This window comes from Lepidochelys kempii, chromosome 4 (assembly GCF_965140285.1).
Source record: "Lepidochelys kempii isolate rLepKem1 chromosome 4, rLepKem1.hap1, whole genome shotgun sequence".
In the NCBI taxonomy this organism is placed as follows: Eukaryota; Metazoa; Chordata; order Testudines; family Cheloniidae; genus Lepidochelys; species Lepidochelys kempii.
Window position 1 is genome coordinate 22,681,410 of NC_136383.1, and position 12,549 is coordinate 22,693,958.

A 12,549-nucleotide genomic window follows, 5' to 3' on the forward strand; every position below is an offset into this window, starting at 1 on the left:
CCAACTTTTCATGGGGCAAAGGCACATCCATGACACAAAGGGCATGCATGCACACACGCTGCCGAATTTCAAGTCCTTATTCCAAAGTATGGACATTTTCCAAAAAATTTCAACCTGAGGCTGATAGCCAGCATGGAAAATTTCAATCCAAATGGTTTGTGTGGCAGAGCTATAAGCAACTGAAAACAAGGTCTTATAATGGGAAGTGTTAGACAGCCTTAATAATAGGCAGTGCTCCCAGCCTTTCCTATATTTCTTCATGTTGTTATAATATTAAAATTTGAAAAGAGTGAACATTATCTTCACTTCCCCTTTCTGTGAGTTAAAACTATTCCTGAGTTCCAAAATTTGTTTCCATATCTGGATTTTCCCAAAACTTAAGATGTTTGGATGCAGTTTTTTGACCTCCACTTTAGCAGGTACTTATAGTCAGTTATGTACCTTGTTGGAGCAGGGCTTTGTTTTGCCGCATCCATAGTTCATATCCCCTGAGTTTCACTTTGAATTTTTGACTTCAAATAGTGAAACTCCAACTGAAAATGCAATCAGAACTGCGAAGTCTCATCTTATTTTTTGAAGCAATACACAAGATTAGCAGAGTTGCCAGTTGGAGCCATAAATTGGCCTGTATTTGTTCACTACGCCCTCAAAGCACTTTTTTAAAAAAACTGGCCTTAGAATCAAATTTATAGCGAAACTAGAAATCAGATGAGTTTCCAGGGGTTTAAGATTTCAATGTACATATAGACAGGTTTCAGAGTAGCAGCCGTGTTAGTCTGTATTCGCAAAAAGAAAAGGAGTACTTGTGGCACCTGTGATGGGGCAAGGCCAGATGGCTATGGAAAAGTAGTGGGAGATAGATATATTAGCTCCAGGCTAAACAAATTCCTGGTACCAGGATAAGTGAAATGGCAGCTACTCCAGGTCAGTTAAGACACCTGGGGCCAATTAAAAACTTTCCAGAAGGCAGGGAGAAGGCTAGGTTGATTGGGACACCTGAAGCCAATCAGGGGCTGGCTGAAACTAGTTAAAAGCCTCCTAGTTAGTCAGGTGGGTGTGCATGCCAGGAGCTGTGGGAGGAAGTTGCGCTGTTGGAGAGGCTGAGCAGTACACACCATATCAGGCACAAGGAAGGAGGCCCTGAGGTAAGGGTGAAGTGGAGCTTGAGGAAGTAAGGGCTGCTGTGGGGAAGTAGCCCAGGGAATTGTACATGTCGTGTTTCTAAAAGGTCAGCTACCATAGCTGATACTATTAGGGTCCCTCAGCTGGAGCCCGGAGTAGAGGGTGGGCCCGGGCTCCGCCCCACCCCCCACCTTTGTCCCCTGATTAATCACTGAGACTGGGAGACAACAGAGACTGTGCAAGGAAGGATAACTTTTCCTCACCTCCCTCGCTGGCTTATGATGAAAATGGCTCCGTAGACTGTGACCCTTGTCTCTAGAGAGAGAAGGGTTACGTGGAGGGTCACAGTGAGCCTCTGAGGCTAGTGAAATCTGCCAGGAAAGGCGGGACCCACGGAGGCAAGGACAGAGCTTTGTCACACACCTTAGAGACTAACAAATTTATTTGAGCATAAGCTTTCGTGAGCTACAGCTCACTTAATGCATCTGATGAAGTGAGCTGTAGCTCACGAAAGCTTATGCTCAAATAAATTTGTTAGTCTCTAAGGTGTCACAAGTACTCCTTTTCAATGTACATATAAGCTTTTCTTATTATGCAGCTCTGGGTCAGCACAGCTTTAATAGGACGCTGAACCTTATATGTGGTATTGAATTATCTCCTAACATATACTTCGAGTGTACCTATGGTATATGTAGCATTTTCATCTCTAATCCTTCCCAGTAAAGATTGATTGCTTCACCTCTGCTGTATTGTCACCCCCATCTGCCTTTATCAAAAATTGCCTGAAAGTACAGTCCATAGGCAAACTGGCCCTGTTGCGGTTCACCTTCTGCTTCTATTTCTGTATGTTCTGCAAAGCTAGTCCCAAGTATGTGTATATATATACACTGTGTGTGTGTATAGATATATACTATATGGTTTATTTGGATACTTTTGAGTTTTCACTCCATCATCTTTATTTCTATCAGGGTGGAGTGAATGGCTTGACTGGAGAACTGGAATTTGCCGAAAATGGGGGGAATCCAAATGTCCATTTTGAAATTCTAGGGACCAATTATGGAGAAGATCTTGGCAGAGGCATCCGCAAGGTGAGACTTGATACATTGAATAAGAGTGTAATTTTTGCATGATTTACAGTGTATTTTCTGTCCAAACAGCCAAGTATTTGATTGCAAATGATAAAACAGGCTGTTAGACTGAAAGAAGAACACAAGTGGAAGAAAAGTCTTAAACTTCTGGGTAACCTGCTGGTTCTTTATTGCAAGGAGCCTTACAATAGGTTATGTTTAACAGGGGAGTCCAATTTAATAATGCAGAATATGTTAACTTGTTGTTAGTCCTTCCCAAAAGAGCAGTGAAGCCTGTTCTGTTACAGCTACAACTGCTTTCCAAAACAGTAAATTTTACATTGAAATGCTTTCAGAGCAGCCAGTCGTACACCACACTGCATAAGGTCTGAACGAGGCACTATGATTGTTAGATGAATAGAATTCATAGCTATAGAAACAGAAAACCTACTGCAAAATAAAGTATTATAGTACTTCAGTATCTATTTTTCTTGTAATAAGCAGAGAATGATTTAGTAGAAATGATGTTTTATACCATAGCTCTCTGTGATGGGGTCACTACTCACCACCACTGGCGCCTCCCGCTGGTTGCTCCAGGAATTAGCTCTTGTCAGCTGTGGTGCACCCTTGGCGTGTGGTGTCTCGCCCGTTGTCTGTTCTGCTGCCCTGGGACCCACGTTGCTCCCCGCTCGGCAGCATCCTCTTCAGGACATTGCCCTCCAGCACTGCCATCCCACTCCAGTCTCACCCCCTTCAGGGGGTGGGGGGTTGTTAACAGCAGTCTTTCAGCTTGCACCTCCCTCAGCGGCCAACCACAACCCCAAAGTCTAGCCCCTTACTTCAGGAGCAGGTTGCAGTCTGTCATGGCCAGGTGCAGTTTAAAGGTGGAAGGGGGAGACCCAGGCCCACCTGCTACTCTGGGTCCCAACCCAGGGACCCTCTAGCAGCAGCCTCTCTGCCCTCCTTCTCTCCCTTCTTGTCCAACTATGTTCCCTGGGCCACTTCTCCTTTGGCCCTTTGCACCTTCTTGACCCTTCTTAGCAGGGCCACAGCCTGCAGGTAACCGGGCCGAAGCTCCCCAGAGCCTGCCCAGCACTGCTCTGTCCAAGATGCTAGCTCCTTGCCAGCCAGGGAGAGACCACCCTCTCCTCTGCTCGGCAGCCTTTATATAGGACCCAGCCTGGCCCTGATTGGCTTCCTCTTCCTTGGCCCTGATTGGCTCTCTACAGGCCTTTGTCGATTGACTGCTGGTCTGCACAGCCTCTCTGGCCTGTTCCAACCCTTTTTCCCATGGGGTGGGGCAGTTGCCCCACCACACTCTCCCATAAGAATAGGTACTATGAGTACTAGACAGAAGGAGGCTTCATGAAATACCATGACTCAGATTTTGTTTAGGAGAATTGTTTCAGTCATAAGAGAAATAATTTATCTTGGCACTTGCGTACTGCTACATTTCCTGCAGAGAAAACTCTCAGTGGGTGAAGGTGGTATGAAAGATGATTGAGGTAAATCTTAAGTTGAGATGATGTTGGTGTCTTGTTTTTGGGCAGTTGTTTCTTCCAAGTGATTTGAGGTAGTATATATAAAGAGACCGACACAGTACCTCTGAGGCAAAATCAAGACTTCTTGGGAACGCTCATCCAACAATTCAAAGATCCCCCACCCCCCCCACCCCGAAAGGTAACATTGGGACTGCTTGCTATGATGTACTGGGCCACTTTTTATTTCACATAAGTGAGGGACATGAGGTGGCTAACTTAGAGCAAGAGGATGGAGGAAAATGTTTTACTTTAAGTGTGAATAAAAAAAGGAATCTGGTGACATGTGGAAGTCAATGCATGCTCAGCTATGTTGTTCATCTACATACATACTGTGATAAAAGGTGCAATATGAACCGAGGAGGGGGAAGGTGTGTCCACAATCCTGAAATACAACTACCTGCTTCTCTACATGTTCCAACAATGGAATTGTTATTCTGTTCATGTTCTGTCAAGTTTTGTGTCATCATCTGTGGCTGATAACTTAATGTACACAATGTGTGCAGCTATATCACCTTGAACAGAGATCCTGTCAGATCTCATAAAATAAACAGGGCTGGATCTCAATGATACTTGGATGTGTCCTTGACAGAGACCCTGAGGACCAAACTGTTGGACCTTTCTTTGCTCTCTGAACAATAACCTGAGTCTGATTTAATATTTTATGAACTTGTTTCATTTTATGTATTTAAAGAACTATTTAGTTTTAAGAGCAACAGACTCATCTTTCCTCTGAACATCCAGTTGTCTTTATTTAACTTAATTAGTTAACTTGGACACTTTTTTGGCTGCAAGCATGTCTGCTTGAATATTATGTTCAATTCTGGTCACCCTATCTCAAAAAATATATATATATATATAGAAGAGACCCAGAGACAGGCAGTGAAAATGAACAGATGCACAGAAAAGCTTCTATATGATGAGAGATTTGAAAAGTTTGCAACAGTTAAGTTTAGAGAGGAAACTCATAAGAGTGGGCATAATAGAGGTATACAAAATAATTAGTAGTGCAGAGATGATCAGTTGGGTATTCCTGTACTCTTTCTCATAATACAAGGACAAGGAGACATTCACCGACACTGAAAGAAAATGCATTTAAAGCTGGTCAAAGCAAATACTCTTTCTACCCAGGGCACAATTAACCAATGAAACTTATTGTCACAACATCCGGTTCTGACATTTGGATCTTCTTCTTCTCAATGTATTTTGTGCAATGAACCTTTATAAGTAATATAAATCTCATGTTTTGATGTATAAGCCCAACAGGTATCTTCTTGCAGTTTATAAGAAACTTCCCCTGTGGGCAAATTACTTCATAAATGGTCCATCCTTACACTTTTCTCTGAAGCATCTGATATTGACTGCTGTTAGACACAGAGTATTGGACTAGATGGACTGGTTTGGCATTTTCTATGATTCTCTGTAAATTTGATAATTTATATTTGCAAAGGCCATTTAAAAGCAGTTATACTAATTCAATATAGATAAGGTAAAATAATGTATTTATTAAATTATATTTATATATTTTGTCAAGAGATTTAAGTTAAATGAGGTCTTAATAATAAATCCAATAAAATATCATCCTTTGATACCAGACTTTTACTACTTGGAGCTAGATTTGAGATAATATTTTCATGTGAAACTGTCCAGATCACAACATTGCTCAGTTGAAAGTTTGAGATAATTAGCCAAATTCATATTTATTCTGATTCAACTTGACTAAAATGGTACTTAATGTCCTGTAAACAAACTGTCAGTGTTGAACACACGTCATGAGAATTAGAGGACTCCAATACCTGTGTCATCAGCACACGAATCAAAATGCACTTTGTTTTCTTTTAGAGGACCCAAGCAGAAGCATATATTAGGAACCACGTAAAGCTTTGCATTCCCTTTTTCAGTGGAAGCAACTCCATGTAGCAAGCTGACTGATTTTTCTAAAAAATTGTATTCCATTTTTGGGGGCATTCTATAATTAGCATGTTTTATATAGTTCTAGGGGAGGCTGGAGGGTGAATCTCCCATTGAGTTCAGCGGGGCCAGGATTTTGCAATAAATTAAATGGGTGAAAATCAATGAGATTTAGGTGCCTACATCATTTAGGTGCCTTTGAAAATTTTACCCACCGTCAATGATTTATATCCATGGAAACTTCTTAAATTGTTTGCTTTAAACAAACTTAGAATGGCCTCCTGGCTTTCTAACAGACACATCAAACCATGTAGACATCATGTAGCAATTATTTGGTAGAAGCATTCTCTACAAAACCTTCATGGGGCTGCTCTGTCATAACTAAAAATCACTCTCAGCATTGGAAAGTTCATCTTCATGACAATGGAGTTTACTGTGTGAAGAGATCTTCATTCTGAGAAGAGAAACACAAAAAGTTCCATTAACAAATGCAGCAACAGGGTTTTTTAGCTACTCCTAAAGAGTTGTCTTATGTGTACCACTTGGGATCTGTGAAGACCACAGTCTGGAAAAGTCATCCTGACTAGACATCCTACACACAGCACACGGCTTATATATAATAAGCTGGCAGTATCTGGTGCTTGGGATACAGTAGGCTGATCATTGCTATACTGGATCAATCAAAGCTAACATGGTATGAATGTCCTAAATGAGCTATAGAACTCTTGCTTTTACACATAAAACTGTGGTTGGAGCATGTGCTGCAATGGATATTTTCAATGGGAAACATTGTAGTATTTTTGACATTTGTCAGTTGGCATTTGACCTTTCTGAGAGTATGTATGTTTTTGACATTTACTTTTCAGAATGAGGTGCTTTTATCTATACCACTGATATACAAGCTGCTGTTCCTCTAAATAAGCAGCCAACAAACAAATGAACAAAAGGAGGTTGACTACTCAGAGGAGAATTGTTTTGTATTTTAGTAATATAGAAAAAAGCTCGGCAGGAGAAAAATGTCTTGTGTTTCTCCCAGCATTCCTGTTATTCAAAATAGGTTCCAACTTATACTTCACAGATTCAAAGATATTATCTCTTTCCAGTTCCTGAGAAGAGAAAAAATCTCTATTTTAATTATTTGCTGCCTAGAGTTATCTATAATGTCTTCTGTATTTTTGCCTGTACCAATTGTGCTATCATTTACCTTTGTCCTCCATACCTGCTCCTTGTGCTATCCCATTCCTTTTTCCTGACTACTCCTCTCATCACCTGTTCCCACCGTTGGCTTTATACTGCTCCCAGTGCACAAAACTGTCTCCCTATCTACATCTACCCATCGCTCACTCTCCGCCCCTTCAAAATCTTCCTTAAAATCCAGTTCTTCAGGCAGGGCCCCAATGTAGGGAGCGTGTCAGAGGAATTCAGGGATGGGAAGGGGGCAGGAGGAGGCATGTGCCATAGAGATTGTGGAAGCAAGAAGCATAGATTAGAGCAACTCTGGAGCTACTTAACATGAACCCAGGCCAGTTCCTCTGAGTGTGAAAGAATGGGAACACAGTGACGAAATTTATTTTCACTAAGGATATGTCTGTACTACAAATACCCGAGCTAGCTTTAATCTCGTTAGCGTGGGTACTGGGGCAGCACACACTTCTGTGTGGGCTAGCCCCATAAGCCTCCAGATTCTAGACAGGCTTGTACAACGTGCATGCTGCTGCTTCACAGCTCTGGCACCTGAGCTAGCTAAATTAAAGCTAGCTTTGGGACGTCAGTGCAAACGGCAATCGCACCCCATGATTGCAGTACCCTAATGGTGAAGGGCTACTACAGCTACCCTTGGAGCTGGGGTTTTTCATTCCCAGTGTTGTAAACATACTTGCACTAAAGCACTAAAAATAAAAGTGTAACTGTGGCAAGCAGAGGCTAGCCTCACAGGGTATGAACCCTCGGGATCAAGGACTAAATGTTAATTACGTAGAATGGCTTTTTGATGCTCAAATTGTGTGCTGTTTGAAGCCATTTCTTTCACTCCTATGATGGAGAGGTTTCAAGGTTAGTATTGCCTGATCCGCAGACAGCACTGGTTCTGTAGGAATGGAAAAAAGGAAAATGGACGGTCAAAAGAGAAAAATAAAAAGAGAGCATGGAAAGGTAAAATGTTTGTGTTGTAGACTGATCCATACTGAACCAGGGAAGGTCAAGATGATGCTAATTGGAAGAGGTAAACACTTTAAGAACAACAGTACCTCATTCTCATTTTGAAAGCATATGGTCCCAGCAGTTAAGTTCCTGTGCAGGCTTGGGATCATGAAAAACTCATAACTAAAACTAGAAAATGCAATAGTGGCTGTTATGGAGGGGCCTTCCATCTCAGGATAGTGAGACTATATTCTTCTTGTATGATGATCTGACCACAGAAATTCATATATTTGTCACCTCCATTCTGGGTTATTGCAAATCCCTGTTCTTTGTCTTCACTGTATGTGGCAGATGTTCAGAACTTCTGAGAATCAAGTCACTTTTATTTAGGTGTCTAAATATGGATTTAAATGCCTAATTTTAGGTAACACTTTTGAAAACTTGGGCCTTTGATTTTAGTTTTAAAGCTCTACTCCTGAGTACTACAAAGAAAGAATTTAAAACTGAACTGAAGCTTTTAAAGCTTCAGAAGTGACTGCAGGGATTTTCTTCTTAATGGAAAGAATGCAAATGCTCAGGCAACAAGAAGGTGAGTCAAAAAGGATGCTTCAGGCCCTTGCTGCTGATTCTCATGGGATTTCTAGGGCATTTGACATAACGTCTCTATATTGAATGATTTGTCAACCGTGCTGGCCCATCTGTAGTTTAAAAGGAAATAGCAGCTACAAAGCATTTTTTAAAAAGTTTGACAATTATCCTGAGCCCAACATAAGTCATGTGATTTGAGAGTATGGAAGGCATTTGGTGGTAATGCCTGACAAATCCGTAATTCTTCAGCATTCTGTCAGTGCCAATGGTAGCATCTTGTTTGCTGATTCAGAGAATGTGTGGTGCTTGCACACACAATCTTTTTTTATGTTTCCATTTAATTGATTGGAGGGATTACTCAGAACAACATACAATTTCTGTTTTTGTTCAAATCAGGCTGTTGTACTCTATTTCTGTTCCTGAGGGGTCAATTGCTGTCTTCTACAGTTGATATAAAGATGATTGTTTTATTAACTGTAGAGGTATTGCCATGTTGTCCACTTTATGATCTTTCCTTATGTTTACAGCAATAGCATTCAAATAATATAATAAAAAAAAGATGCGAAAATTATTCTCTGGTGTAAATTACTTCCTTAACCAGTTTTTTTTTAAACAGTTATGACTCCTTATTCTTATTGGCCTTGTCTTCACTAGGAGAAAGAGTGGGTTTTGACACGTCAGCTAACACAATTAGCATGTCAAAATCCTTGTGTAGACAAAGCATTTACAGTTTTAACATGTTAGCTAGCTGAGATAAACTGTAAGTTCCTCTGTTAAAAATACGCCTTTCACTCTTGTGAACATGGTCAAAAGATAGCCAGTTTGCTGTGTGCTGTGGCTGATTAAAAAAACCCAACCATTTTCAGCACTCTCTACTCCTGGCGATAGGATATTGTCAACATTTCTTAAAGTTCAAATGCAGTTTATAATATGAATTCAACTTGCACCATTTGTGGGAGCATTGTTGTGTGATGTATTATTTAGTGAATAGAAAAGAAACTGTGCCATATCTGAACGTTTTCCCCCTAGCATGGATAGAAATGCAAACTTATACATCCTGCATCTTGGCAGGGGATTAGACTAGATGACCCTCCCTTTCAATCCTATAATTCTGTTATTAATATGTCATCCTCTCTTAGTCACCTATCCATGAAAGCACTTAAGCACATGCTCAGCTTTATGCACATCGATAGCCGTATTGAAATGAACTGGATTACTCTAAGGCTCAAAGTTAAGCATGTGCTTAAGTACTTTGATAGCTCCAGTACTTGAGGGCATGCTTAACTTTAAACATAAGTTGTACTATTGAAGTTAATGAGACTACTTACTGGCGTAAAGTTAGGCATGTGTTTATTAACTGTGCTGAACTGAGACAAAGAAATAGCATTTTCTTCTGGCATTCATTTAAGTGCAGTGTGTAGTTACTTCTGGTGTTGAATGAAATGGTGGACTACTTTTTTGCAGAAGATTCTGCGACTTTTCTTTTCATGTTTTCACACCCCAAAATGGCATGCCCTGGTGAAATTTTTGGAAAACATCAATTTGGCTGCAGAAACAGAGAATTCTGAAATTTTGCATGTCCTCAACACGGAAACAGTTTTGGTTGAAAATGGGCTAGTTCAGGTCAAAAATGCACTCGTTTTTCATGAGAATAGAAACTAAATGCAGATATGACTCTGGTCCAATCCAGAAGTGAAAAAGAGCTCTTACCCATACGCAAAGATGTTAGCATGTCTAATTATAAATGGAGGAACAATTATATATGGAGGAACAATATATTGGAAACTGTCTTTTTTGATGGATTGCTTTAATTAAAAATGAGGCAATATACTTTATATGCCTTAAATTCTATAGTTCTATATTTTTTATTCAGTTTGTTCATCATACTGAAAGTTTTTTCCCCAGAGGAAAAATTAAGATGTCTTGGCAGCAAAGAACAAGAAAAAATTGTCTTTCTCCCTTCTAATCTGTTGTTGTTTGCCTACAAGTGTATTGTGACAATGGAAACTTGAGAATGATTCGTCAAAACAAAAGTGTAATGATCTCTTTTTCATTGCTGTACCTAGGCAACTCCTGATATTATAGGTATATGGGTGGTTGTACTCTTATTTAAATCAAAGTTAAAGACAACACTCCATGGAACACTGCAGAACTTTTTTCTTGTTTTGCACTAAAACCTAATAAGCCAAATATGCCTTTTTAATTCACTGCAGGAGCTTTAATTGGATGAAAATGATAGCAGCAAAAAAATTAAAGTCACAAAATGAATTGAATTAACATAGTGAGTGAGTCCTTATTTACAAGTTATATCCATCTTCTCTTCATTTTTGAGTTCCTTTGCTAGCTTCATATCTGGCTGCAACTGACTGCCAAATTGACCAGTCTTTTGAATCCTGCCACATAGAATATTCTAAACCATGAAGGTGTAGTAAGCACTCTGTCATTGTAGTTCTTAAAACTGCATACACCACAATTTTGACCGTATGTCAACTACCATTTCTCTCACTATGGCTTTTCTGTATCAGTAACGGATAGGAGTGGGCTCCTATACATGTGCTGAAACTGCTAGCAAATTCTACTGAGTTGTTAGTCTCAAATCTGTAGAATCTGACTATTAACTTTGTATCAGAGACTTTAAAAGGCTGGGAGTTGCAAAGGACTCTACTGAGTTTCCAAAGTTAATTCAGAATTTTGCACTCTACAAAATCCTCTGCCAAGTATAGCAAGATAAAGGAAGGAGTCACTTATCTTCTTGTTGGAAATACTGCACCAAATTGCAATCATTGCAGCTGATGGGAGAATTGGAAGAAAGATGAAGGAAAAAAGGCAAGACTAGTGGGACAAGAGTCCTTATTTTAAATCTGTAGTAGCTCCATTGATATGTGCAAGGAGGTCAATCCCTGACTTGGGAATGTTGGAGAAAAATGTGGGGCTGGTGTTAAAGGAAAGTCTGCATTTGTTCAGGATGAATTTAAATATAATGATTACCAGCATACTGGATCTGTATAGTAAATACTCTCCAAAAATGCACCAATCAGATAAAATAATTCAATATTAAAACCTAGTCCCAATATACACATTGAACTTGGTCTAAAAGCAATAAAGGAATTTTAAAAAAAATTGATCCTAATTATGGGGAAGCATATGTTTTCATTATAAATTCCCATTTTTAGTCTAACCAATTTATTTGAGCATAAGCTATCCGATGAAGTGAGCTGTAGCTCACGAAAGCTTATGCTCAAATAAATTGGTTAGTCTCCAAGGTGCCACAAGTACTCCTTTTTTGTTTTTGCGAATACAGACTAACATGGCTGTTACTCTGAAACCTGTCATTTTTAGTCTGCGCCCCATAACTAGAGAATGGAAAATTGGGTTGCCCTGAAATTAACCATATCGACTCTGAAGGCAAAGGAGAATACAGTTGTCATAAATATAAAGGGAAGGGTAAACACCTTTAAATCCTTCCTGGCCAGGGGAAAAACCCTTTCACCTTTAAAGGGTTAAGAAGCTAAGACAACCTCGCTGGCACCTGACCAAAATGACCAATGAGGAGACAAGATACTTTCAAAGCTGAAGGGTGGGGGAAACAAAGGGTTCTCTCTGTCTGTGTGATGCTTTTGCCGGGAACAGAACAGGAATGGAGTCTTAGAATTTAGTAAGTAATCTAGCTAGATATGTGTTAGATTCTGTTTTGTTTAAATGGCTGATAAAATAAGCTGTGCTGAATGGAATGTATATTTTTATAACTTAAGGTTTTGCCTAGAGGGATTCTCTATGTTTGAATCTGATTACCCTGTCAGGTATTTACCATCCTGATTTTACAGAGGTGATTCTTTTACTTTTTCTTCAATTAAAATTCTTCTTTTAAGAACCTGATTGCTTTTTCCTTGTTCTTAAGATCCAAGGGTTTGGGTCTGTGTTCACTGATGCAAACTGGTGAGGATTTTTATCAAGCCCTCCCCAGAAAAGGGGGTGTAGGTTTGGAAGGATTTTTGGGGCAAAGATGTTTCTTTCCCTGTTATATATTTGTTAGACAGCAATAAAGTCCAAGGGCAAAAGGTAAAATAGTTTGTACCTTGGGGAAGTTTTAACCTAAGCTGGTAAAATAAGCTTAGGGGGGGTTTCATGCAGGTCCCCACATCTGTACCCTAGAGTTCAGAGTGGGGAAGGAACCTTGACAACAG

The 12,549-nt window shown here is 39.9% G+C and overlaps 1 protein-coding gene across 1 annotated transcript in view; it reads left to right on the forward strand.

Annotated features, from left to right (window-relative positions):
* Nucleotides 1-12,549, forward strand: part of GRID2 (glutamate ionotropic receptor delta type subunit 2) — a 1,023,752-nt gene that overhangs the window by 703,220 nt on the left and 307,983 nt on the right. Inside the window, exon 8 of the mRNA XM_073340701.2 lies at nt 2,091-2,210. Coding sequence (XP_073196802.1) covers nt 2,091-2,210 — 120 coding nt within the window. The remainder of the gene's footprint in view (nt 1-2,090; nt 2,211-12,549) is intronic.